The 26,048-nt window shown below is 33.8% G+C and overlaps 8 protein-coding genes across 17 annotated transcripts; 3 read left to right on the plus strand and 5 right to left on the minus strand.

Moving 5' to 3' along the window:
* Window positions 1-44: 44 nt before the first annotated feature.
* LOC127248759 (loganic acid O-methyltransferase-like) lies at window positions 45-1,610 on the minus strand. Its single transcript, XM_051271275.1, has 3 exons — window positions 1,442-1,610; window positions 689-1,330; window positions 45-624 (listed from the first exon to the last, which is right to left on the minus strand). Exons 1-3 carry the CDS (start codon window positions 1,538-1,540, stop codon window positions 283-285), a joined length of 1,083 nt encoding a protein of 360 aa, XP_051127232.1. The 5' UTR covers window positions 1,541-1,610; the 3' UTR covers window positions 45-282.
* Window positions 1,611-3,897: 2,287 nt separating this feature from the next.
* On the plus strand, window positions 3,898-4,695 carry LOC127248862 (uncharacterized). Its single transcript, XM_051271408.1, has one exon. The coding sequence runs from the start codon at window positions 4,082-4,084 to the stop codon at window positions 4,550-4,552; it is 471 nt and encodes a 156-aa protein (XP_051127365.1). The 5' UTR covers window positions 3,898-4,081; the 3' UTR covers window positions 4,553-4,695.
* A 484-nt stretch (window positions 4,696-5,179) lies between these two features.
* LOC127248443 (protein PIN-LIKES 2) lies at window positions 5,180-9,455 on the minus strand. Of its 9 annotated transcripts, XR_007838102.1 has the most exons (3): window positions 7,627-9,329; window positions 5,815-5,884; window positions 5,180-5,697 (listed from the first exon to the last, which is right to left on the minus strand). XR_007838102.1 is itself a non-coding variant. In XM_051270779.1 (2 exons), exon 1 carries the CDS (start codon window positions 8,966-8,968, stop codon window positions 7,628-7,630), a length of 1,341 nt encoding a protein of 446 aa, XP_051126736.1. In that variant the 5' UTR covers window positions 8,969-9,329; the 3' UTR covers window positions 5,953-5,969; window position 7,627. The 9 variants fall into 9 exon arrangements, 8 of the variants coding, with proteins under 8 accessions (XP_051126736.1, XP_051126738.1, XP_051126730.1 ...); XM_051270779.1 differs by lacking the exons at window positions 5,180-5,697; window positions 5,815-5,884 and adding an exon at window positions 5,953-5,969; XM_051270781.1 differs by lacking the exons at window positions 5,180-5,697; window positions 5,815-5,884 and adding an exon at window positions 5,966-5,982.
* Window positions 9,456-12,376: 2,921 nt separating this feature from the next.
* On the minus strand, window positions 12,377-14,840 carry LOC127248444 (ATP-dependent Clp protease proteolytic subunit 3, chloroplastic). Its single transcript, XM_051270782.1, has 5 exons — window positions 14,450-14,840; window positions 13,919-14,033; window positions 13,243-13,418; window positions 12,901-12,996; window positions 12,377-12,820 (listed from the first exon to the last, which is right to left on the minus strand). The coding sequence occupies exons 1-5, from the start codon at window positions 14,768-14,770 to the stop codon at window positions 12,530-12,532; spliced, it is 999 nt and encodes a 332-aa protein (XP_051126739.1). The 5' UTR covers window positions 14,771-14,840; the 3' UTR covers window positions 12,377-12,529.
* A 716-nt stretch (window positions 14,841-15,556) lies between these two features.
* LOC127248445 (heavy metal-associated isoprenylated plant protein 21-like) lies at window positions 15,557-16,690 on the plus strand. The gene is made up of 3 exons (XM_051270783.1): window positions 15,557-15,755; window positions 15,904-15,979; window positions 16,057-16,690. The coding sequence occupies exons 1-3, from the start codon at window positions 15,621-15,623 to the stop codon at window positions 16,347-16,349; spliced, it is 504 nt and encodes a 167-aa protein (XP_051126740.1). The 5' UTR covers window positions 15,557-15,620; the 3' UTR covers window positions 16,350-16,690.
* Window positions 16,691-17,816: 1,126 nt separating this feature from the next.
* Window positions 17,817-18,938, plus strand: LOC127248522 (heavy metal-associated isoprenylated plant protein 4-like). Its single transcript, XM_051270885.1, has 3 exons — window positions 17,817-17,906; window positions 17,988-18,063; window positions 18,283-18,938. The coding sequence occupies exons 1-3, from the start codon at window positions 17,859-17,861 to the stop codon at window positions 18,936-18,938; spliced, it is 780 nt and encodes a 259-aa protein (XP_051126842.1). The 5' UTR covers window positions 17,817-17,858.
* Window positions 18,939-19,177: 239 nt separating this feature from the next.
* LOC127248447 (uncharacterized) lies at window positions 19,178-20,741 on the minus strand. The gene is made up of 2 exons (XM_051270788.1): window positions 20,314-20,741; window positions 19,178-20,143 (listed from the first exon to the last, which is right to left on the minus strand). Exons 1-2 carry the CDS (start codon window positions 20,429-20,431, stop codon window positions 19,341-19,343), a joined length of 921 nt encoding a protein of 306 aa, XP_051126745.1. The 5' UTR covers window positions 20,432-20,741; the 3' UTR covers window positions 19,178-19,340.
* A 62-nt stretch (window positions 20,742-20,803) lies between these two features.
* On the minus strand, window positions 20,804-25,550 carry LOC127248446 (pyridoxal kinase-like). Of its 2 annotated transcripts, none has more exons than XM_051270785.1 (13): window positions 25,384-25,550; window positions 25,101-25,208; window positions 24,487-24,580; window positions 24,242-24,346; window positions 23,874-23,957; window positions 23,689-23,762; window positions 22,685-22,749; window positions 21,986-22,049; window positions 21,851-21,916; window positions 21,629-21,685; window positions 21,329-21,373; window positions 21,193-21,246; window positions 20,804-21,101 (listed from the first exon to the last, which is right to left on the minus strand). In XM_051270785.1, exons 2-13 carry the CDS (start codon window positions 25,179-25,181, stop codon window positions 20,961-20,963), a joined length of 930 nt encoding a protein of 309 aa, XP_051126742.1. In that variant the 5' UTR covers window positions 25,182-25,208; window positions 25,384-25,550; the 3' UTR covers window positions 20,804-20,960. The 2 variants fall into 2 exon arrangements, with proteins under 2 accessions (XP_051126742.1, XP_051126741.1); XM_051270784.1 differs by having other exon boundaries at window positions 25,289-25,549.
* Window positions 25,551-26,048: the final 498 nt, after the last annotated feature.

A 26,048-nucleotide genomic window follows, 5' to 3' on the forward strand; every position in this document is an offset into this window, starting at 1 on the left:
TCTCTTTTTTTTTTAAAAAAAACGTTGTATATAAATAGTGTCGAAATTCAATAATATCTGTATAAAATAAACAAAGTCTTGTCTACTCCAAATCTTTTACATCATTTTATAAAAATGTAAAAAGTAGAACAGAAACAATTCGAAATTGAAATCAAGAACCTGAATTGATTTGATCCTTGATCTTAAAGTTACCTTTTTTTTTCTATTAAATTCACCAATTCTCGCACAAACCAGAGACTACGAAAAAAGAAGCAGGCCAATACATCATAATCCGACGTCGTTTCACAAGTCTTCTTCCCGTTTGAGAAACACGAAGTAATTGGTCTCTTTCCAGAACTTTTCATCGACCAAAATTGGACTCTTCAGCAGCTTCTCATAATGTCTGGCAAACAATTCTTCAACCACTCCATTGCCAAAGTGTTCCTCCACAAGCACCTCTATAACAGCTCTCAGGTGCGACGTCAGCACGGCGGCGTCGGGGCGGCGCCTCATCGGAGCAGCCAGCGCCGCCATTTTTTCGATACGGTACGAACCGTTCGCCTCTATCAGCGCCGTCAGCTCCGACGGCGACGGATAGTAGAACGGCAAGTTGAACGAATCAACTCTCTCCTCATCAATTTTCCCCTGGAAATTTAAAATTAAAATCGAATCGAATAATCGAACAATTTGGCGCATTTATTGCACTCACCGCTCGCGCCATGTCGCAGAGACACGATCCGAGGATGTCGAAGGCCTTTCCGATACTCGAATCGGAAGAAACGACACCGTCGGGGAAGCCGAGTACCACAACTGCCATTAATCCGCCGGGGACGAGCTCCGTCGCCCTGGCGGTAAGAAACGCTTCCATGTCGGCGGCGTACTGATCCGAATACGCCTGTCGGACGGCTTGACCAGCGCCGGAATAGTGAATTCTGCCGGCGTTCCAGGCAGGCGAGCTCCGGTCTGTCACTTCTACTGGAATCCTTGACAGCCAGTGGAGCGCGGTCGAGCAGTGCGCAAAATTAAGCGTCGATTTAGGAAAAAGTTGCGTGTGGAACGATCCAGGCGACGCTGCGGCGAAGTAGTTCCTCGGAGACGGCAGGTTTTTGAAGAGAGTGTCGAAATCGCTACCAATTAGGTCGTTGAAGAAGACATGGAAATCGGGCGTCGACCTGGAATTTTCGAACTTGATTTTGACGGCTTTGATGATGTTTTCGACGGCCTGGATTGCGTTGGGACCGACCGAACACCCGAAATCGGCAATTCGGAAGGTCCGGGGAGGATTTCCGGCGTCTAGATGGTGAGAAATCAGGTCCTGGATTGAATCGTCAGCAGAGAGCAGGAGCTGTTTCTGTAAGAATCCAGGGATGGTTTAGAAATCAGTCCCGGGGAATTCCAGGGCGAGTCCAGGGAGTCGAGCTCCCGGTCATCCATTAGAACTGGCAAGAAAAGAATCTCGTACCTGGTATTCGGAATTTCGGAGATAACTATGAGGACCTTCCCCGCCGACCATGTGGTGTTTGGAAGAATTAGCTGATTTATTGGATTCTCCCTGAACCATAATTTCCACGAAATGGCTGCGCCCTGTTTGGTGATTTTTTTTATGTTAGAACTAATGTGAATTGGTAATACATATATATATGTCTTTTCGAGTCTTAAAAATGGCCTTTAGGATCATCGAATCTGCTTGGAGATCAGAGTTTGTTTAGTTATCAACAGTCTTTTTTTGGACCCATTATTATTATTTTTTTAGATTGTGAAAGAAAAGATGTGTCCAAAAAATTTCAAATTATCGGTTATATAAATATTTTGGATTAGACCTGTGGATATATATGTTGTAATTACGTCATGATAAATCAACCAAATGGTCCACAACGGAAATTTTTGTCTGAAACTGATTCTCTTTCATGTAATAATAATAAAAATAATAATAATAATAGTACAGATTGATGGTGGCATAATTGCTAGTTTATTTTACGTGATTAAGTGTTCTTTGAAGGTGAATATTGACCATACTGTATTTCATATAAATTAGATAGGTAATAACTTACTTAATCAAATCAGTACAGTGCTAATTCAATCCGACTTTCCCAGTGTGTGACTCAGTCAAATCAGTACAGTGCTAATTCAATCAGACTTTCCCAGTGTGTGACTCAGTCATAAAATACGCGGCTTGCCGAGTCTTCTTCCGTGATCCATTTCATATCATCTCGATTTAGTTATCAAGAATTCAATTCGACAAGGGACGTAGCAAGAAATACATTACTTTTCTTTATATAAAAAAGTACGAGAGATGTCAATTATGCATATTTGCATAACACAACATATAAGATATCATACAATGAGTTATATTGTATCATAAATAATATATGTTAATTGTTTTTTTTTATATGATATGCTTATTCTATCTACTAAATCCGCAGCCGTGCATAAATGCTGCTTTTTTTGTATATTTTGTAAAGTTTAAATTATATGTTGATTAGTTAAATTAATTCAGTACTGCTGAATTAATCTTGAACAACCAATTATGTTAATTAAAAATAATAATAATTTAACTAATTTAAATTATTAAAAACCATTAATTTCAGCAATCAACTATGAAATCTAACTTGTTATATCCAAGTTGTTCTTTATATATTTATGTTTTGGAAGTGCTGACAGGTGTAAGTGGTCCGACTTGATGATGTAAAATTTATTTATTGTAATATTTTATCAAAAAAAAATTGTTAAAAGTGATTATTGAAAATATAATACTCACTCCGTCCATTTTAAAAATTTATATATATTTTTTTATATTAATATTTGAATATTAATTATTATATTAAAATATAATAATACTGTCTTGTAATACAAAAATAATGATATTTCTATAAAAATTATACAAATATAATGATATTTTTATTGTTAAATACAATTAGACAAAATGCAAATATAAAATTCAAAGTGGATGGACAAAGTATATTCAAACCAAACACAATTAGGATTTTTGTATTTGATTTGATTTTTTTATTTATTAATTTGACTAATACATAAAAGAAAAAATCATAAATCATTCATTTATGCAAGTGTTATATAAATAAATAATGTGAAATTTTTTAAATATCATTTTTTAAATAAAATAAACCAAAATTTTGATAAGCTCTCCATTTTCATAATTTGTAGAATGAAAAATGAACTTCAATTTAATTGTTATAAACAATGAAATAAAAGGTTAATTAATTTTTTTTATTTGTTTTATTAAAAAATACTTAATATTTAATTTAAGATATTTCATTCAATTTATTTCCATATCATTTGCGTAATTACACATATATATTTATACTCATTTTTGACGTAAAAAGTAATTATATGTATAACGATATATTTGTAATTTATATAAAAATTAAGGTATTTTAATATTGATGTATAATTTATTTTATTAAAATAAAAAATAAATAAATACTTTAGATGCATCGAACGAAAATAATAAAAAAAAATACTTTGAGTTTAGATGGGAGAGAAAGAATATATATATATATATATTTTTGCAAACATAATTATCATTTGGATAAAAAAGAAAGATATTTTGTATTTAGATAGGAAAAAAAACACAAATGCATTTACTTTAATATAATACGATGAGATTTCATATAATAAATAAAATATTTAGGGGTTTATTTTTTTTAACTAAAAAGTCAGATTTTACTGTTTGAATGTTTTTTTCTAAAAAAAAAATATATATATTTTTAAAAAAAAATATTTTATCATATTATTTTAATATTAAATCTAAATAAAATTTTTCTAAACTACATCAAAAGATACATATCATTTGTATTTATAATTTTATAATAAATATACACATGAAATTGAAATTCAATTAATTAATTACTCGAAGAGTAAAATAATGGTCAAAACATATAACTAAAGAAAATCTGTCACATGATTTTTGACCAATTAAAAATGAGTCATTTTTTTCCACTGACTCTTTCTCCTACGGCTGATTATTTCTACTCTGACTTCTTCACGGAAACCCTTATTATAAAATTGCAGAAAATCCATGTCTATTTGCTGCAGAGCGTTGTTTGATTATTAACTGTAACGACGAATAGGCGACGAGGGCATTATGGGAAATTACGCATCCTGCGCGCTGTCCGGACCGCCGGGGAAGGTAATTTTCCCGTCCGGCGAAGTCCGGCGGCTGCGCGAGCCGACAAAAGCCGCCGAGCTTATGCTGGAGGCGCCGAGCCATTTTCTCGTCGACTCGAGGTTGCTGAAGATCGGAAGAAGATTCGCTGCTCTGACTCTGACCGCCGACGACAACCTGGAGATCAATGGCGTCTACGTCTTCTTCCCGATGAAGCGGCTGAATGCGGCGGCGACGGCGGCGGACATGGCGGCGCTATTTCGGGGCAGAAGAGGATTTAGAATATCGCCGGAGAGTGGCTCCGGGAGAGCGTCGTCGGCGCTGACGACGGAGCTGAACATGGAGGCGGCGACGCCGGAATTTAATCGGCGATTGTCTATGTGCAGGTCGAGGAAGCCATTGTTGGAGACGATTGTTGAAGAGCCTCCTCTGATCAGTTATTTGAGATAACCAGAAATTGATCAGACATTTATATATATATATATATATATACCTGTACGTGTAATTCTAGGTTTGGGATGAAGCTGCTGAAGAAGATAATGCCTTCTAGAAAAATTAATAATAATTTAATTATAGTAGTTTTTTTTTTGTGTAAAATTAATTATGTAAAGATAAAATTGGAGTATTTGTAAAAAAAAAATATAATACTATTTAATTAAATAGTTAGTTTTAATTAGATAATTTGAAACATAAATATACGAGAAGGACAAAGTACTATAATTTTAAGAAAAAATGAATCTCAAAAGTTTTTAATTGATTTTTGTTCCAATCCTTTGAGCATATATTTAGGATTTTTACTTGAACTTTGATTTTATTATATAATTTTATATTACTTATACAATTTTTTTATATCTCACGTCAAATAAATATATTTTAAACCAAAATACTAAATAAACAAAAACCGTAACCATTTGCTTATTGCAGTCATTTACTTTTTAGTAGTATTTTTTTGTAATATTGCATAAAATATATAGATATTTTTATTAAAATAAGAAATATAATTACTAAAAAAAAAACTAATACATTGATTATGAACATCCTAGAATAATAATATAAATACATTAAGAGTGGACGAAAAAGAGTACATCATTTAAGTATTACCAATACATACGCATAAATGAAATAAGACACAATTGTGCAATTACTTGCACTTTTGAAACTCTGCATTAATATTTTCATAAATTAGAAAGTGTATAATTAATCTTTTCTCATTTTTTAGAGAATATTGTGCACTTTATAAAAATAAGAAAAATAATAATTAAACTTTGTAGATTTTTTTTTTTTAACAAAAATAAAAATAAAAAATTCTAATTAATTAAAATGAAGCAAAAGAGCCACAAGGCAGAGGCAGCAGCTGCAGCCAAAAATTGTGAGCCCAAAAGCGCCTGCAACTTTGCCTCCAAATTCCAACAATTCCTCATCTCCTTTTCTTCTTATCAAATCATTGCGACTATAATCCCATCCCTCCGCCACCGCCGCCGCCGCCGCCACCGCCGCGGCGGCGGGATTGCAGCATCTCTCCAGCTTCTCCTTGGTCTTAATTAGGTTTATTCTCTCCCTCAGAACCATCAGATTATCATCCACAATATTACTTGCTGAGTGATGAATGATGATCATCATTAAAAACAAAAAAGGAAAAATTATAGTTAGCACGTGCATGCCATGTGCCTGTGTTGTCTACTTTAAACAGCACTGGTAATGATCTACTGTACCTTCGTCTCTGTAGCTATGGGCTCTGATCACTTTAAAAGACTGGCACAGCTTCTTGCCCTTCTTCCATGGCTGATGAACATAATTAGAACTGCTCAGGTATGGTGATGAAGATGAAGATGAACAAGAAGCCATCTTTCTTGTTATGATATTACAACTGTAGATTCACCCTCATATATATATATATAAGAAAAATTGATCATTAGGTAGAACTAATTAATTTGGTAATAAAAAATAATCATTAGGCAGAAGATTTTGAATCAGAAGAATGTGTTATAATTTTATTTATTTATTTATTGGGTTGTGAAGTATGAAAGGATTGTTTATTTTATTTGAATTGAATCCAATGTTGTTTGTTTTTGACGTAAAAGTGGATTAACCGTGTCAATGTAAGTTTGATTAATGATCAAATTGTTAGAAAATGAACAGCTTGTTTTTTTTTTTTTAAATAAATATTGGGTGTTTGGATTTTTGTTCTTGGATTTTACTGAAAGGCTTATTGGTTTTGTCACATATGTCATTTATATATATGGTATGGGGAAATTTTGATTAATTAATTTAATTGAATTTTGGGGTTCATTTATGTGTAGATATATTATAATACTTCATCTGTCATTCAATTGTGTGCTCATTTGACTGCTCATTTGACTGGACATACACGAGTTTTAAGAAAAATATGTAAAAATAGAAATTTTTTATTTTTTTGGTAAAAAAAAGTGATTTTTTTACTAAAAAAAAATGAGAATAAATTTAGATGAAAAAAAAAAGTGAGAATAAATTTGAAAGGGTATATGTTTTGACCAGTAACACGTAAGAATGCCATACAATGGAACAACGGTAGTAAATAAAATAATAATTAATTCAATGTTTTGTTTGCTTTAGCACATTGATGAATGTTATCATGACTGATCGATATATGACATTGGGCTCCACTTTGATTTTCTTTGATTTGAATTCATTTTATTTTTATATATTCATTTAAAACACAACGTGTGTCTAACTAAATATATGATTGAGATCTCGAGTATTTTATTTGGTTTGTGCAATTTCTATATATTTATGTTATATTAAATATTTATTTTGATTTAAATTTTTTACTATTTTAAAATCATCTCAAAACTCCACTTAATTTCATTAATTTTTATCTAACTTTTTCATAATTTTTATCTAACTTTTCCTTATTCACAAACAACTACTACTATATAATATATAAAATATTATTATTCTTCGATCAAATACACACAAAAATTGTATTAACTCTATGCATAGAAGTACAATGTTTAAATGAAAGTTTCTAAATTTAATTAATGAACTATATTTGAAGTGCAAAAAATAAAATTTGAGTAATACCTTAATATGTATATATTGATAGGATTCTTTAAAAAAAAATAAAAATAAATTATATGATAATTATAAGAAACCATATCAAAAAATACCTAAGACCTAATATTGAATTAGATACAAGATTGGATTTAGTGGTTGTACTGTTTCATTCGGCCACTTGAGAGAGCTCAGTCAACTTTGAGCCTTTAATTTATAAATTCTGTTTCAAATTCAAATTTTATGCAACTAATAATAATAATAATAATAATAATAATAATACATAATCCATCAAATAATCATATAAACATGTGAAGATCAAAAATCATAGACAATTACTAAATGGTTCTTTCCAAACCCCAAAGAAGAAAAGAGGCATAAGCATTATGAATTAATCACAAAGTTTTAGAACTCCATTTGAGAAATGATCAGGAACTTGAAAGCTCCATTAAACAGCTATGGCGAAACAGGAAAAACAAAAGCTAAAAACTAACCTCAAACATAGAAGATGAGCATCTTGAAGTAGACAACCATATATATAGCAAGAGACAGGACTGCACATATATGTTGCCAGAAGAGTAAAGACGACGCTTCGCAGACGGCGTAGCCCCTCAAGCTCGCGACGGCTCCAAGCAAAATGGCGCTCGGCGTAGTGTACTGCAACAGAAGCACCAATCGATACATTTGATCGCCGGGTATCAAAAAGTTCAATTTATCGGCCAAAGTGACAACCCCGACGCCAATCATGGGGAGAACCAAGAGCCTCGCGACAATGATCCCAATCGTAGTTCGAAGGCCGAGTCTTGATTCATTAGGTCCCTCTGAAAGCATCCCTCCGAGGATAAGCATCACTGAGGGCACCATTGCGCCGGCAAGAATCTCTAAACTATCTGTTATAAACGAGAGGGGCGCATCGTTTCCGTACACCACTGATTTGATCGGAGGAACCATCCCGACAAAGAAGGCAAGTAGTGTCGCGAATGTTGGAGGCTGAAGAACATGGAAAAGTGGCGTCTTCTCGGCTACAATTCTGATCTTTTTCATAACCCGTGGCTCGGCTAAACATCTAAGCGACTTCGGACTCTCTGGTGCAACACTCGAGCTCCCATCCAAAGATTCCACATCAGGGATGGAGATATCGGATTGATTTCCAAAAACTCTTGCAATCAGCGGCGACTTGCAATGCTCGGTCTCTCTATCTTCCATTCCCGGCCACTCGGCTTCCACAAGAAGAGGCCTACTGAGATCATTCGTCGGGACCTGTTCATGAATCTCGGCGCCTACATCAACAACTTCATAGTATTCCATAGGAGGCTCCATCATATGGTAGACAAGTGTGTAAACAAGCAACACGGCGACCCACTGCGCAAACGAGACGTATGCCGTCCCGAGAGCGTGACAATCGGGACCGAATGGATGATCATCACTACGGCACACTGATCCAACAATGGCAAGAGGAAGATTTCCAGTGTTCCCAAATGCAGTCATGATCACTGTAAATCGAAAGTATTCGGCCCGGGGCCGGCATATCCTGGCGACGAGCCATCCCAACAAACAACCGATCACAGTACTCAGAATCACATTTGTAGGTATGAACCACCAACGCAGGAAATTCTTCACAGTTATAGTTTCTCCCAAATGGATGAAGATCATACAAGGCAAGAACAATGCGAAAACCAGCTTGCTGAGAAGCTTGAACGTCGCTTTTGGAACCAATTGAGTTTTCGGATGGGCGAGAATCAAACCTATTACTGTGAGGCAAATCAGTTTCAACAGCGGAAGAATCGATAGAACAAGTTCCTCCTTTGTCGATCGTATGTTAACGGTTAATTCCATCTTAGCAAAAAATCACCAAAAACCCTAGAACTCAAAATAAATGATCTAATCACCGCCGCCGCCGGGAAAATTGGGGCTGCTTCGATTTCTCAATCGTAGGATGCGTCAGGGGAAATTAACATGAGATTCCACACGCGGAGAGGCGAATCCGGAAAACGTATGAATTGAAAATCTCATTCGTTGCACAGATTAACGCCAATGCTAAAATCCGCAAAAATTCATCAACGAAAACACGGAAATTAATTCTCTGTTGTTCACAGCTGCGGAATCTCCTTCAAACAAACGCGAATCCACAACACTAACATTCATCAGTGAAACAAGAAATAAAACGAATGAACAAAGAAAAACAGATTATGAATCACAACTCACCACCTAGTTTGATTGATTAGGGAAAGAGATGTGAAGTCGGCTTAGCAGCGGAAGCAGAGTTGGGCACGAAGTTCTCCGACTCTCGAGAGCTTTCCGAAATCATAGATGCATCTTATTAATCAATGGAATATTAAAATAATATTTTTAAATAAAAATCATTATTATTATTTTCATCAACAAAAAGAAATATTTTGTTAAATCATTTTACAAAATAAGCAAACTTGGATTTTTGGCATATATATATATATATATATTTAAAATATTAAATTAATTTTTTTCACAATATATTATTATATTAAATACTAATTTTAATTATTATTAATTTTTTTAAAAAAATTTGAAACAGTCAAAAAAATTCGAACCTTAAAATTTCAGGTTTGTTAAAAATTCTATAATTCGGCGGATTTGTTGATAGTGGTGTTATTTTGATTATTTTTATAGAGTGTGTTCATATAAATAAATTTTTTATAAATATAATTTTCAGTATAATTTTTTTTTTTTGAGAATTTTAAAAATTATTAATGTGGTATATTTTAAAAATTATTATTAATTGTATTTGTCTTGTAAAATATTTTAAAATGATTTTTATTTTTTATTTTTGCGTGAATTATAAGAAATTTTGTAAAAAATATAAAATATATATATTAATATTTATTGTATTTTTTATTACTCAGTCACGTCATTAAAGTCGTTTTCATAGAGTATATTAACTGAAAAAATGAATTTAATTGGGGATGAATTATTGGTTTGTTGGCAAATAAATGTATATGGTTCATTATTGTGGTCCCGCCAGGAATATTCTAGCAGACGGTAAATTGTGGAGTAAATGTCAATGTCTATATATTTATTTTATTTACTCTTTTACAAGTGACATTTTATAAATATGTTTGTTGTTTATTTTTTCACACTATTTTAAAATAAATATTTTTTAAAATTTGGATCCAACTTAATACCCTGCAAACCAGTAACAGGTAACCTGAGACGTCTGGAGTTTGAACCCATGACCTTATGGTCACAAAGTCCAACCTCAATTTTACATAAATTGTTTGAGTTGGATCTGTTCACATAATTTTATTTTATTTTTAAATGATTACACATTTTACTTATATTTTAAATTTATAATTTATAATTTTTTAATATTAATTGAATTATTTAGTTATTTTAAATTTAATTTATAATTATTTATATTATACTATAAATATTTTTACTAATATATTTTTTTAATTATTTTTATTAATTATAATTTTTTTTTATAAATTCTCATGTTACTGTAACATAGATACTTTATCAGGATAGAGTGAATAAATAATACTTTTTTCGTCCATTTTTAAGGATTACTATTTGTATTATTGTATTTAATATTAATAATATTTTTATATTCGTATAATTTTTTTATACAAATATTATTATGCTAGTTTTATAAGACACTAATATAAATATTTTTTTTCTCTTAATTTATATTACGTCTTGATATAGTAATTAATATACAAAGATTAACACACGCAAAAAAAAATAAATGTCTTCCTGAAGTCGGAAAAGGCCCACTTGCTTACATGCTACTAACATTCAATTTGTATTCAACATTTTATATATATGATTTCCAAATTTATAAGATTGAAATATGACACATTATTTTATAAATTATGGTATTTTTTATAACTTTTTACTACACACTTATGAAAAATCATTGGAGTATTTCAGTAAATTTCGGGTATTTTTGTTTGTGTTTTTGTTGATGCTTGTATATATATACACAGATAAAAACAATTATTTAATATATTATTTTTTAAAAAATAATTAATAAAAATAAAATACTTTCCGTATTTAAATAAATAAAACAAACCTGTGGCTAAGTGATATGTGTACAGATAAATTATTATTAACATCATCATTATAGTCGATTAAATAATTATTTGAAGTCAAATATACCCGGCTTGTTACATAGCACGCGTCATATGAAAATGATATATGTATGAATGATGTGTGCTTATTAACGTGATTTAGGTTATATTCCCTCCGTTCCAGATACCATGTCCACGTTGTCGTTTCTGTAAGTTCCACATACCATGTCACTATTACACATTTTAATCTCATTTTAAATTTTTAAATTTCATATTTTTTAATTTTAATTAAACTAATTAGTTATCTTAATTTTAATTTATAATTATCACTAATACATTCTTAATTATCTACTAATTATATCTCTCCTAGAATACCGTGTCTACAGTGTAGCAGACACTATCTGAATCGGGGGAGTATTTTATTGAAGTTTAATTTGTTTATTTTTTTACGCAATTTCATATAAAAATAGAATATTTTATTCTAGGAAGTATTGCATCCAAAATAATATTTAAATAAAAATAAAATAAAATAGATAAATAAAGCAATTCAACTCATGCAAGAAAAACCGATCATGTGAACAACAATTTTGGCAATACGATAAATTTATGTAAAAAATGTAATAAGTAATATTGAAGGCCATAAAAAAATATGTTGAACCAAATAAGAAATAATTTATTAAACTACCGTATAAACTACAAACATGATAAATTATAGTATATAAAAATAAATAAATTTTTTTTTTATAAAGTTATAAACCACTTAATCAATGCTTGTATATTTCCAATGGTAAAATATTATTGAATTATGCAAGAAAACCGTTGAATCACTGTATAAAAAGAAAAAGTTCTTGAATCACTTGTTTCCAAATAGAACTTTATTGATAAGGGATATATATGCCAATTTATTTTGCTCAGTGGATTGACACGTAGCAAGATTACAAGATTGATTTAAATAATGCCCACCAATAATTCTTGGAATAAAATAAAAATGAAATATCATTCCAAGATGGAAACTTCAAGCAACATTTCCATGTGAAATATTGGGTCCATTCATACCATAATAGATTTGAGTACCCTTTCACTTTTAACTAAAGAAAATTCCAATTACTGTATGTGGAATTGAGTATTAATTGCACATTTCTCTTCAAAAATATATTTCGATTTAACTCAAAAAATCATAAAAACAAACAAAAACAAAGGTAGGTAAGTAGACAAACTTTGTATATCAATAGGACCGATCTGTCTAATGCAAAATTTAATTGAAAGAGGATCATTGGATTAAAAAAGATTAAAGCCACAAATGAAAAAGAAGATGTTACAGTGTGTACAAAAAACTAAACATAAGCAGTTCTTAAGGAGGAGATGCTGCTTCCTCTATCTGTTCAGTTTCTTTGTCCTCATCATCGCCAGGAGTGACATGGCCATTTTGCAAGTATGCTTCTTCAGAAGGCAAGTTCTTCCTGGCTTTCCGACTTCCTTCGACTCTCCAAAGATCCCACACGCGGGTTTTGGGAGGAGGCGAATCGTCTACAGAGGGTGCAACTAGCCCGGGCTTGCCATCATCGATGACTGCATCAACCAGGCCGTATTCTTTTGCCTCCCAAGCGCTCATGAAATTGTCGCGATCAGTGTCCAGTTCAACCTGCAAAGTTAGAATGATCGCGACAATCAGATAAACCATAAATCTATGGCCATGGCAGGGAATAATTCGAGTGAGCCAACCTGGTGTTCGGGCTTCCCAGTGACTCGCGAAAGTATCTTGTTCAGCTTCACTTTGTGATAAGCCATTTCTCTAATGCGTATGCTCATATCCGTTGCCTAAACAAGAAAGCAAGAAGCGTAAATAAAAAGATCACTTTTCGAGATTGAGTTGTTAAAACAAAGCATTGTTTTATGTCGATGGATGGGGCCAGTGATGTAACAGTCATCTCAAGCAACCTCTCAAAATCAGTAAGACACCGAACGGTGATCATGTAGTCAAAAGAGAGCAAGTGAAGCAAATTAATCGGCTTGAAAATACAGATATGATATAAAAGATAAAAAAGGGCAGAAATGAGTTCATACTTTCCCCCCAGCTGTTCCAAGAGGCTGATGGATCATCACTCTTGCGTTTGGCATGCAGTACCTCTTCCCTTTAGTACCGCAAGCAAGCAGGAAAGCGCCCATGGATGCAGCAAGACCCATACAAGTGGTAGAGACATCAGCCTTGCACAATTTCATGGCATCGTATATGCCCATTCCTACATGGTGCATTCAAACAAAAAATTTAGAAGCTAAAATCGAGGGCAATGAAAACATATTTTGAGTACACACAAGCCAATATCTCTATTGATGCTTCAAATTGAGATGCAGGCAATGACAAGAGTAAATCTATTCTGATTTCGGAGGAAACTGTCATTTGTTGGCAAGATTTCACATTTGGCGCTAAAGATAGTCACTGTCACAAATCAAAAATAAAATAAATGTACTTGGAATGGTTCGCTGAATAGAATGCTTATCAGTTTACGAATGGATAAGAGATTTAGTTTAGGAATTGGATCTAAACTTGGTTATATATCCCATCTTAAGATACCGAAATAGATACTTTATATAACAGCAGGACAAAATTAATCAAAATGATAAAGCCGCAATCAGTTGGAATGATTTCATTTCAACCATGAGTTGCACTTGTGTTAAACAAATGGCAATTATATAGTATAAATTGTCATCTCAAATTCAATGGATGGAAAGTTAAACTCACCTGCAGTGACCGAACCACCCGGCGAGTTGATGAACAGCCGTATGTCCTTTTTATTGTCTTCAGAGTCTAGTAATAACAGCTGACTTATTACAAAGTCTGCCGTCATATCATCTATCTGTTCATCATCATTTGAATTTTGCAGGGAGACAAGTTAAAACCACCTCAAACTATCATGAATCAGAAACAAACTGATTTTTTAGGATCATCAAAGCAAAATTTGTTAACTTCAAAATACCCTAACAAAAATTTATAATCGATAGGTCACACCCAACTCATTACCATCAAATTGAGATAATCATGCCACTAATGTTCACATATTCATTAAGGACATACTCCTCTACTGTTTGCAAGTGGACATACAACTTTGTATCATTAACATAACAACCAACACGATATGCTAAATAATTTTGTAAAAACCAACCACTTGTAACTAACCGAATATCAACTGATAAAAAGGAAAAAAGCATGAAAGCATTAATAAACTGTTACAAACAACGAAATCCATGAAAGGAAGAAAAGAAATTGAGAAACCTGGGTTCCCAAGAAGATAATCCGCTGGCGAAGAAGCATATTGGTGGTGTCAAGCTCCTCGAATCTCGGTAGCCACGACGGAGCAGCGTAACTAGAAACATCCCAATTGCTCGATAGACTCTGCTGCAAAGCTTTCACGCTCAATGAGCGTTTGCTTCTAACATCGCCACCATTTTGACTAATAACCCTACAATGCGCGCCCCTCAATCGAAACTGCCGGTGAGCTTCATATGGGGATTGGCCCCAGCCAAGGCGGAAGGCAGCGGCGGGTCTCGGTGGAGCAGAAGAGGCTGCCGTGAACGTCATACAGCCCCTTTCCATATCTCCGAGCAATGCAATTTGGGGATTGATTATTCGACCAATGAAATTAGGGATTTTGGCCTCGGCTTACGCTTTGCGGATTTAGTACTTTATTACGAATTGGGCCGGTAGTTTTGGTATTGTTCAAATTGACCCCACATATTCTGCAAATAAAAATGTAGCCTTGTCCTCTAATCCATATTGTTATACTCTTTCAGTCGAAATAATCTTTTTAATAGTTATGAACTATTGTTAAAATATAATATTTATTAAATTTATTGTAAAAAATAAATATTTAAAAAAAATATAATATCAAATTATTATTTCAAAATCTCAAACAATTCTGTCACGAGTCATCCCAAAATAAAGAGAGAAAAAACAAGTGTCCTGTCCGGGACTTCTTGTCTTCGACTTCGTCGTCTTCTCTATTGTTGTTTAATTTATTTTGTGGAAAGAGTAAAGAACACACTAAAGCCATGATTTCATGCATGTTTCAGCACAACTTACGTTTGAAAAAGGCTCCATAGCCATTGATATGGTAACTAACAGAATCAATCAATAATTGTGGTCTAATCCAATAAACAATGGAAAAAGAAAAAGCCACCCAAAAACAAATAATAATGAATGAATGAAGGAGGCAACACTAAAGCACTTTTGCAGCAACAATTTTTCATTTCTTGATCACACCATAAATTAACAAATCATTAAATCCAAAAGTATTCTTACCCACTCATCATGATTTTCGAGGCACATTATCATACTCCCCAAAATTATATATAAATATATATACAGCTTGCTCTCACTCACTCACTACACTGCTTGTTTTCCAATTTTTTCTTTTTTTTCATGTCCCACCTTGGTATAAATATCAATGGCCCCTTCTTCTTTCTTCTTCACTTTCTGCAGGAAGAGAAGCTCTGGTACAATAATTATAATGGGTGCCCTAGATTACCTCTCCAGCTTTTGTACTGTCACTACCACAAGAGGCAAAAGGAAGCCTATGCAGGTATATATATATACATTTATATATGTATATGTATATATATTCATGAACATCAACATTATTCATTCACCAGCATTGCTTGTTACAAAATAAAGATGAATTGTTTATCCATTATACAGAAGATTTAGTGTTCTTGTTTCTGTTCCTGCAGACAGTTGAGATCAAGGTGAAGATAGACTGCGACGGATGTGAAAGACGGGTCAAGAATTCTGTTAAGAACATGAAAGGTGAGAATAAACCGTATGGGAAGAAGTATTGTGAGTCCTTATTCTATTTTTTCGATAACATGGTTTCATTTGTATAGGAGTTAGAACTGTGGAGATTAACAGAAAGCAGCACCGTTTAACGGTGAGTGGCTTTGTGGATGCGAAGAAAGTTCTGAAGAAAGTGAAGAGCACAGGGAAAAGAGCTGAACTATGGCCTTACATTCAGTACAACCTAGTCCAGTATCCTTATGTTTCTCAAGCCTACGACAAGAAAGCGCCATCTGGCTTTGTTCGCAATGTGACACAAGCAGTTCCTGCGCCTAATGCAACAGATGAACGGATCACTTACCTATTTAGTGACGACAACCCTAATGCTTGCTCTATTATGTGAAAAATGGCTTCTTCGGTGTCTTACTCTTGTCTCAATTATTTACGGCAAGAGGGTATGAAGATAACAAGCAAATTAATTGCAGAGTATTTGAAGCATGTGAGATGGAATTCAAGACAACCTTTTTTCTGTTGTCTGATTGTATTAATCTTGTGTTTGTTGTCCCTTTCAATTTGTAATTCTGTTTTCTCTGTTCATCAAGTGTTTGTAATCTGATGGCAATGTGAGAAAGAAGTGATGATTACAGGACAAGAAAAAAGATTGTATTGGAAGGTTTTTGTGCTTGCAGAAGAGCCAACATATTTATATTGGAACAGACAATTCTTGCTTTAATGTTTGCTACAACTTTTGCAAGAATTCTTCTTTGGAACTTAATGTTGTCATTGGACAGGTTTTTGAATTTTTTTTGGCTCCCTTGGAGCAACTGAATTTGAAATTTAGTCCTAAATTGAGCTAACTTTCTTTCAAATTTCAATGATATATATTTCTTGAACTATACATTAGCTTTAATCTTCCAACCAATTGCAAGCCCCCACGTGTTAAGGAACTGTGTTGGGCACTAAGAGGAATGAACACCAATTTGGGTGCCAGATCTTAAAATGATTCTAATATATCATTGATTGTCCATAGCCACTATAGGTTAAAAATCTAAAATAAATTAAGTTATCATCTAGCCTTTTGCGATGCAAGTTTTTCTTTTTTAAATCTTTTTTAAATACAATATCTTGCCTCAATCTGTTGACAATTTCAGGGATCACAAGAAGAAAGGATTTGATGGAATATAATAGATTAGTAAATACATATATATGTATATAGTTCTTATATAACTACTATTCCAAAAAGTGGTTCCATAATGATCATTATTTTGTGGGTAAAAACTATAAAATCATTAACCACTTATGTTAATTAATCAATTGAGAGCCGCTCTGAGAGTGACAATTTGGGTATAATTTATGGAAAAAGTTCTTGAGAAGTTTATCTACATAGAAATCAAGAAAAAAAAAAAAAAAAAAAAAAAAAAAAATTAGACTAACTTTCCTTCACATCTGACTAATTTCTGCCAACCAACTGTTTTCAATATGCAATTTAGCTAAAAGCTTTTCTTTAAAAAAGAAAAGTGTACGCTGTATTATATATATATATATATTTATATATTGTGGTAATTTGTTAAGATCTTGACAAGGGAAGCAGCAAGTGGCATGTCCTAACAGTTTACTAGGGCATGAAGGATTGGTTGCTTCATTACTGAAAAGGAATAAGAATTTGAAATGATTTGATCAGATCACATCTAAATCACACATTTCTTATTGGGACTTCATTTCTGTTATCTGGTCTGAAATGTTCTTCTACTGTCAGTAGTCAGTACAGTACTCTACTCACTTCATGGAACACCATTTTTAACAAAGATGAAAAAAGGACTGATAAAAGGGCAACAAATATCTCTCAGTTACTGCACCTTGCAAAACAAGCCCCTTTTCTATTTCCTAAACTCATCACCAGTTAGTGTGAGAAATGGATGAGGAGGGAGAGGAGAAAAGTTTTGAACTTGTCAAACTAAAGGTATGATTGATATGAATGAATGATGATCCTATCAGTTTGTTAAGATGTCTAACAGTGATATAGGAAATGATTGTTTTACAGACATGTGCTCTGAAGGTCCACATTCATTGTGAAGGCTGCAAGAACAAAGTGAAGAAACTGCTGAGAAAAATCCATGGTAAGAAGAGATGGGAATCTTAGGGTGTGTTTTTTGAGGTAGGATTTGAGACAATAAAAAGTTTAATTAGAATAACTGTTTGATGTGATATTTTGAATGAAAATTGATTTTTCATTTAATATATAGAATGAAAATAGGTGTTAGACCAAAACCCGACACAGGTTTTGTTCACTTTTGTTCGACAAGGACAATCAATGTGTGTTCTTTTATTGATTACAGGTGTCTATCAAGTGCATATAGACGGGGAAGAGGGCAAAGTAACGGTATCAGGCAATGTGGATGCAACAACATTAATCAAGAAATTAGTCAAATCTGGAAAACATGCCGAGCTTTGGTCACACGCTACGGCTAAGTGGGAGAAAGACAAAGCTTACCTCAACCAACTGCCGAACCTATGGGATGAAACGTACACTAGAGAATGTCAGCCTCGGCAATCCCACTTGGCCGAGGATGAAGCTGAGAAGTGGGGTTCAGAAAGATATCTGAACAGCAATCGAATTTCTGATTCACAGGTGGATGATGAAATTCTACGATGGGAAGAACACAACAACATAACAAGCAGCATGGATTATGATGGAACTAATGCCAGAATAAATTTCCCAGGTTATGTTAGCCTGGGACAGTTCGATGGGCTGAAAATGTCGGATGCAGGATTATCAGTGCATCCATACCATTTTCAGCGAGCCCCAATGATGTATGCAGGGCCATCGTTTAGCTATCCATATCCATTGATGCATACGAGCATGCATGATATGCTTCCTACAGGAACCATGGGAAATAACTATATGCATTTTCGAACAAGGAATACAAATGCATTTGAGGTACTTCCAAATATTGGCAGGGACTATTGGAACAACACAAGTTTCAGAAATTAAGGTCCATTGTGAGATAGCTCATAACTATGTTAGTTTAGATGCAAAATTAAATTTATAGGCGAAATAAGGGTTTCGGACCGTTATTTCAGCATGGGTATGTATGATACTGTGTTAGAGAAATGCATTAAATTTCATAATGTTCTCCAAATAATCTGCTATAATTAACCTACAAACTTATTAGCCTAATGTAATGACACAAAGGAGCTAGAAAGAGCAAATAAATATTTACAATTTACCTCATTTCAGAAACAAAGCCATCGATTTGTAAATGCATAATTTCATTTTCAAATGTATTCTATAAATAGATTTCAAACCGAAAACAATAAGTTCTAAGATGCATCGAAAATAAATCTAGAAGATCATAAAATTACAGGGACATAGAAATGAAAAGGTATATCGATGTTACCGCTTTCGTGCCTTCCTACGCCTCGATTCTGCTTTCTGCCACTTTTTTCTAGACACCACCTTGTTCTTTGGTTTTAACTTAATTTCAGGGGAGAATTTGTAGTTTGGATCTCTCATACGAGCTTGAATGTCCTTGAAAAATTCCATGTTCAATCTCTTCGGCCCGCCTTGCCTAAGCTCTTCATATTCTGGACCAGATATAATGTTCTCAAAAGCTCCAACTAAAATATCCAAATCACTCATGACCTCCCACACATTTGTGTATCGCCCGTCAGGCCCTTTCTTGAGTTTCTTAAGAGCATTCTGCACAGCAAGTTTTCGAGCTTGCTTTCCGGGAGATAACTCCTCCGGCTCCTCCTCGTCTTTCATTGCTTGCGAGAGCGTTCGATATCTAGGCTTCTCATCAAACTCAAACAACTTATCAATGTATTCATCGCTTCTCTCATTGGGGAAAGGCTCTGTAGGCACGTCATCTTCATCGTCTCCTTCGTCGCCAGTCCAGAGGGTCTTCTCCTCATCGCTTCCGGACCAAATGCTGTACAGTTCATCACTGTCATCTGCATCAATGCGATCGGAACGGTGCTTTGCCCGCTGCTTGGCCTTTTTGATCTCTTTCTTGAGCTTACTTTGATCATCCCGCTCTGCATCGGTGTCGTCTTCGTCTTCGCTGCCTGTCCAGAGATGATCCTCGTCGTCTTCCATTTGTTTGGCCCACTCCCTTTTGAACTCATTTGATTTCGGAACTCTACCCCCGAACAAATCGTAGCTCTGGCGCCTGTCGCGGGAATACGAACGGAGAGCTGAAAAAGGAGGGCAATCTTTCAGAAAGACAAAATCTATAGAATTTCATTAACAAAGAAATGCAGTGAAAAAATTCAGTTTTTGACCAAAATTTACAGAAATATCTCTGTGAGTACTTTCGTCGAACAGATGATCTACATGATTTGATATGCATAAAATTCAACACCACCTTGTGAGATTGGGCAAGAGCATCCCAGACATCGAGAGTGCCAAAAATATAGCGATTCTTTGACTGGATATGGAGACTTTGCGATGCGGAGAAGGCGGGAACACAACTTCAGCGCCATTGTTGCATGGTTTCACAGCCACTCCTCCGTACAAAAGCTACCGCTGTAGAGCATTTGCTTTTCATATTCCCAGATATACTAATTTGTATATATATACGCATTTTTTTTTTAATCTTTTTATAACGTGGGAAAATAGTAACAGTTGTCATTGATATAATAAAATATTTATTTAAAAAATAAAATTAATAAAGAAACTTGCTTTTGAACAATTTTTAGTGTAACTTACAATAAAAACACACACGTATATATACATATATAATCTATCACAAATTATTACTTTTTAATTTAAAATATCATTAATTTGTCACTCCAAAAATATAGATTCAACCAAAACAAAACACAATTAATCAGCATAAAATTAAAAGCACTGAAGATCAGAAACCACCTTTAAAATACATGGCATACCCATATAAAGTCTTATATTTCATGTTTTCTCATATCAAGATTCTGATTTCTGAGATATATATAAATTCAGAAACATCATATTAGCAGGGAGGGAATTTATATGTATATATATATATATATATATTTATGGGTACTTCTCAGCATGGAATTTGATTTCAGGGTTTCGAATATCATCCTGACTTTGAATCAAACGAATCTCTAAACTGCTTGACTGGCAATCATGCCCAGCCTTTGTATAATCATCAATGGTCCTAACCAGAAGTGCCTGCAACCAACAACAAAATGTTAAGCTCACAGCACAGAGAGAGAGAGAGAGAGCTTAATTAAGAAACCACACAATGCAAGACAGTGTGTACCTGTAAGCTTGATACAGATAGCTCTGCAGCTTTGTCGAGGTTATCGGGATACTTCTGCATAGATGGAAGTACTGTAATAAGAAATCAAATATCGAAGATCACAAAAAGGGATCCAACATGATTTGCAAAGGATTACATTGCTCCATCCAAGAAGAAGTGCAGTCATAAGATCTCCAGTTCCCTGCAAAAGGCAAGATCATTACTGTTCCTGTGTTCCATTTCTAAATGTGAATTGTATGATTAAAATTATAAAATTTCGGGTAGATGACCAAAACTCTGCGTGGGAGATAGATTTGTAGCAGATATATATCATGAACATGTATCTTGGGCATACTTCTTCAACCAGTACGAATGTTTGTAATAAATTATTCGAAAATTCACAGGTTCGCCACCATCTCACACGAAAATAAGGTCTGGAACTGAAATAATTGCATACCGTGAAATATGCAGGGATTTTGGGAAGTGAAATGCGGAACTGCATGGGAGGGTCATCCTATCACCATTCAAATAAATATGTGAATACATGGATTAAGCATTTTATTCATATACAATTTTTAACACAAAGCGTGAACAATTTTAACGGAATTTCAGACAATATCATAACAATGGAGTTAGAAGCAAAATTGGTTGTTATTCTAAACGAAGCATGTTTACATACCTTCTCTTTCTTATGACTTCCAATCAAAAGAAGTTCACCATTCATTGCTATGCTCGTTATGACAACCTAAAAATAAATTAGCTCATAAACAATTAATTCAACTTCAAATGAAGTGCTTCTGCTACGAGATCAAACCTTGGATGTTCCAGCTGCATGAAGCATGTTGCATGCTTCCCGGCCATCTTCTTCAGACACAATACTAGGAAATACAAGACAGAAGGTGGAAAAATGCATTAAAAGAGCAAAGAGAATGAAAAGAAACTGTGTGGAAGTCACCAGGTGACATGTAGGCGATGACGGGAAGAAATAAAAGTTCTGTCATTATATAGCTTCAAACAAAGAACTATCAAGTTTGCAAAAAAATAAATTATCTATGGTTCATGTAAGGAATACAATGGGGGCAAGGTTGATGTTGGTAACCAACGACAGGGGACTAAGTTTTCGTAACATCTTGGAAGTTAAGAAATTGAGTCGCCTTTGCTAGGTACAAGTATTAAATAAAATGAAAGATTGAAAATTATAACAGCAGTCAGTTGTATTCCAGGCTTCCACAAAATATGAATACTCCCTCTCATCCAAATACGTGTTCACACTAGCACATGTTTTAATGCGAATGCGTAAAAATGTACAAAAAGTAGTATGGTTTACTAAGAAGAGAAATAAAAGTATTTTTTTATGATAGCCCGAAAAGAAAAATATGCATTAATCTAATCTGCCTACAAACCAATATTTCAGGAGTCTGCTTCATATTTAACAAACCATAATCATATGGACATTTTTAATATTGTAGAACAGCATTGTGGATCCCTAGGAATCCATTAGCTGACGTGATACCTGGAGCCTGTCAACAGTTCAGCCTCAAATTGATTTGGAGTCAACATAGAAGCAACGGGAACAACCTATTCATAAGGGGCAATCACCAATTCTACCATCAGAATAGTCTGGCAACAGAAAATCATTTACATTGTTAGCAGATAAGCTGTCCTCCATTTTTAGCTTCCTTAGTTATTTCATCTATATTTACGTTATCATCCATTTTGAAGCATAAAAGGTTTAACATAATATTAGCAGCATTGTCTACTTTCATTGGCACAACTAGCATACCTGAAACTTATGTTAAGACAGATAAATCAAGCATGGAAATGTTCATAGTGCTCTGTAATTAGTATATAATTTGATTAGTTGTTCAACTGTACAATAAACATACATATTAAAAATATGTATCTCAGATGCTAAATTACTCCAGACACTACAGAAAACAAAGGGGGGAGAAAAAGAACAAAATGTCATGTGTATTGCACCTGCCTTAATGGAGATACTTGTGCGTCGAAACTTAAAATGTTCAAGTATCATTCCCATTTGTTCTTAGGGTATGCCTATGAATAGAAACAATGATGATGATTGTAATGGTTTCGCATAAAAATATATGAATAGATGAAACCAGTTCCAATAAGATAAAGTCATTAAAAAGTTAATTTTTTGTCGGTAGCCAATCAATCTGCCTTTTCAGCCTATTATATTTATAATGTACATATACTAGGTATGACCATATACAAGCTCATAATATGATTGGATTACCAAATTTTAAGTACAAGTTCAAATTAGATAGCATGCGCATTTAACTGTATATAAGGTGTCATCCATGATGCTCAAAATTTAAACTGTAGCTAATTGATAGTTATTTACAATATCTCCATTGACGTCATAACTTCAGTTAATTTTAAGGCATAATTAGATTATTACCATCTGGTCATTCAATTTAACAACAAATGGTTTACTATCAGTTAATTCTTTAGTTTGACCAAAAAGGAAGGAACTTCCAACCAGAGATAAAGTACCTTCTCTTTATACACAGAAACTAGCTCTTGAGGCACATAGAGCTTTCCTTCATCCCCCATCACTGGATCACACACTGAAAGAAAGGTTCAAATTACAAAATATTACATATAATAGGTTTTAGTGTAAGATCCATAGTCAATAGTATAACTGATAATAATTTATCAACCGGCATTAAACCACTTACCATATGTGAGTCCAGGGTTGACAGACCTAAGCTTATTGACTACTTTCAGAACAGTATTCAAGAAGGAAACTGAACCAATATAACCTGCAATACGAGATTAATAATTATTATAGTGTTCACTGGATATCAGACGATAGAAGTGACAATAAAAACAAGCATACAAAGTCGACATTTATTTTGTATAACAAGACATGATACAGAAGCTGAAACTCAAACGGAAGCAGTAAGTTAAATCAACCATGGCTGACGAATGAAAAAGTCAGCATTACCCCCCTGCTAGATTACACCGTTTTCTTTAATTAACAAGTTGATTATGCCCATGCAGTTGATAAGGAAAGCTTCATAGTGATGCTTATAACCATTCATACCTGTAAGCAGGTGTGTATAGTACAATAAGCCATTGGCTTCAAGGCCCTCCACCAAATCCCAAAGTTGGTCTCCATTCAAAACTTGACCCTTGAAAGTAGGATATCCTGCATGTAAAGTTTGACGTCATTAAGTCAAACAGATCCTACAAAGCCCTAACTACGGCGTCCAGAGTGTACACATTCACAGTTGATGTCTCGCCACGTGTTGTGCCACGCAATGGTTGAATTAAGTGATGTAGGCTTGCCTGTGTGGTTTGAGAACTGCACAGAATTTATTGGATCTACGTCATATCCGAGCAGTTGTAGTGGGAAAACAGCTGATTTGTTGCCCACATATCCCTAGGGTTTAACAAAATAGAGTTATGCACAAATTTGAGGATCTCAGTATCTAGCATTAGTAGAATATATAATTAAGTAATAATCTCCATGGGAACTATATATACAGGGTGCCGGAATCAACCCAACATGGATATAAATTTGCTTTTCTCAGATAAATGGTATTAATGAGATCCTATTACAAGATTTGGCTGCAATGAAAATTCATGACTTACATTCCAATGGAGATCCTCACTAGTTTAAGGAAAACTTCAAGAACTTGAAATTGCAAGCAAACAAACACAATTTCAAATGAGGAGAATGCAGAAAATTAGAACAAGTAACGATCAACAGAGGCAAGATAGATCCCATTCAAGAGAATTTATAAACTTTAATCACCAGCTACAGCAACCTTCAACGATCAATATGAACATCATGCAAAATCATTTCTAGTTCATTTTAGAAAACAACAGGCATCCAAAACCAAAACAGAAATCACTAGGTGCGTCTCCTTTGTTTTAAAATTAGGTCAAAATAGAGAGACCTGAACAGTATGAGACTGAATACTGAGAACCCGCCCCGTCTCCGACGGCAGAGCTAAAGACAAAATCGGTGGAGGCGCCATAGCCCACTCCTTTACGATCCTCTCGACCTACCATTCCCATCCAAACACAGGTAAGCACCGATGAAAATTTACACAATCACGCATCCGCCCAAAGCCAACGAAATCACCTCAAAAATTGGAGAACCTCGAAAGAGTATCGATTGAAGTGCACTGTCAACGAAATGCAATCTGGGAGAAATCAGACTAAATGATCAATAATCACCTGTGAAATTTTTAGAGCAAAACAGCGGCAATTGTGAATTCACAAATTGGTTCAGGAATCTTATATGGGCCTGTGGTCGCGCGGTTGACTGGGGCGGGCGCTGCTGATCGACGATGGCGGAGGGGGGGAAGGGTAATTTGGGTAATTCAGCACATAAATGATACAGAGCATTGCCCGACTGCATCATGTCTAGAGAATAATGTATTATCAGTAGTATATAATTTTTTAAATATATTAAATAAGTGAACACACTTGTTTTGATTTTATTTCATTATTTTAAGTTGGTTTGCGAGTTGGAGATATTTATAATAAAATAGGAATTAAATTTGTCATGATCAAAATAAATTAAATAGTAAAAAACAATAACTTTATATAATTTAAAATCCTAAATAAGTTTTAGGTATTGATAAGTAGATTTAAATACATTTTTATATAGTTTTTTTTTTTTTTTTATCTTATAAGATTGTAGTGTATAATAATTATTTTTAAAAAATAGATTTAAAAATACAAATAATTTTTTTCTCCGTTTCAATTTAAATGAATTATTTGAGATTTTATATTAAATTAAGAAATTATATTAATATTTTATTGATTGATAAAAATATGCATGAGCATTTTTGCTATTTGTACTTAACATAAATTAATTGTAAAATATAATAGTATAT

Source organism: Andrographis paniculata, unplaced genomic scaffold, assembly GCF_009805555.1.
Source record: "Andrographis paniculata isolate CXL003 unplaced genomic scaffold, ASM980555v1 Contig34END, whole genome shotgun sequence".
In the NCBI taxonomy this organism is placed as follows: Eukaryota; Viridiplantae; Streptophyta; class Magnoliopsida; order Lamiales; family Acanthaceae; genus Andrographis; species Andrographis paniculata.

Coding starts and splice junctions, on each gene's coding strand:
- LOC127248759 (XM_051271275.1), bottom strand. CDS start 1,540: ATGGTTCAGGGAGAATCCAATAAATCAGCTAATTCTTCCAAACACCAC. Junction 1,331..1,441: donor TCCGAAATTCCGAATACCAG/GTACGAGATTCT, acceptor GGATTCTTACAG/AAACAGCTCCTGCTCTCTGC. Junction 625..688: donor TCTGCGACATGGCGCGAGCG/GTGAGTGCAATA, acceptor TTAAATTTCCAG/GGGAAAATTGATGAGGAGAG.
- LOC127248862 (XM_051271408.1), top strand. CDS start 4,082: ATGGGAAATTACGCATCCTGCGCGCTGTCCGGACCGCCGGGGAAGGTA.
- LOC127248443 (XM_051270779.1), bottom strand. CDS start 8,968: ATGGAATTAACCGTTAACATACGATCGACAAAGGAGGAACTTGTTCTA.
- LOC127248444 (XM_051270782.1), bottom strand. CDS start 14,770: ATGGAAAGGGGCTGTATGACGTTCACGGCAGCCTCTTCTGCTCCACCG. Junction 14,034..14,449: donor TTATCTTCTTGGGAACCCAG/GTTTCTCAATTT, acceptor GATGATGAACAG/ATAGATGATATGACGGCAGA. Junction 12,821..12,900: donor CTGGGAAGCCCGAACACCAG/GTTGGCTCACTC, acceptor CTAACTTTGCAG/GTTGAACTGGACACTGATCG.
- LOC127248445 (XM_051270783.1), top strand. CDS start 15,621: ATGGCCCCTTCTTCTTTCTTCTTCACTTTCTGCAGGAAGAGAAGCTCT. Junction 15,756..15,903: donor GCAAAAGGAAGCCTATGCAG/GTATATATATAT, acceptor CTGTTCCTGCAG/ACAGTTGAGATCAAGGTGAA. Junction 15,980..16,056: donor TTCTGTTAAGAACATGAAAG/GTGAGAATAAAC, acceptor TCATTTGTATAG/GAGTTAGAACTGTGGAGATT.
- LOC127248522 (XM_051270885.1), top strand. CDS start 17,859: ATGGATGAGGAGGGAGAGGAGAAAAGTTTTGAACTTGTCAAACTAAAG. Junction 17,907..17,987: donor TTGAACTTGTCAAACTAAAG/GTATGATTGATA, acceptor ATTGTTTTACAG/ACATGTGCTCTGAAGGTCCA. Junction 18,064..18,282: donor ACTGCTGAGAAAAATCCATG/GTAAGAAGAGAT, acceptor TATTGATTACAG/GTGTCTATCAAGTGCATATA.
- LOC127248447 (XM_051270788.1), bottom strand. CDS start 20,431: ATGGCGCTGAAGTTGTGTTCCCGCCTTCTCCGCATCGCAAAGTCTCCA. Junction 20,144..20,313: donor CTCTTGCCCAATCTCACAAG/GTGGTGTTGAAT, acceptor CTCCTTTTTCAG/CTCTCCGTTCGTATTCCCGC.
- LOC127248446 (XM_051270785.1), bottom strand. CDS start 25,181: ATGGCGCCTCCACCGATTTTGTCTTTAGCTCTGCCGTCGGAGACGGGG. Junction 22,750..23,688: donor TTTCTGTGTATAAAGAGAAG/GTACTTTATCTC, acceptor CCTTATGAATAG/GTTGTTCCCGTTGCTTCTAT. Junction 21,917..21,985: donor ATGCAGCTGGAACATCCAAG/GTTTGATCTCGT, acceptor ATTTATTTTTAG/GTTGTCATAACGAGCATAGC.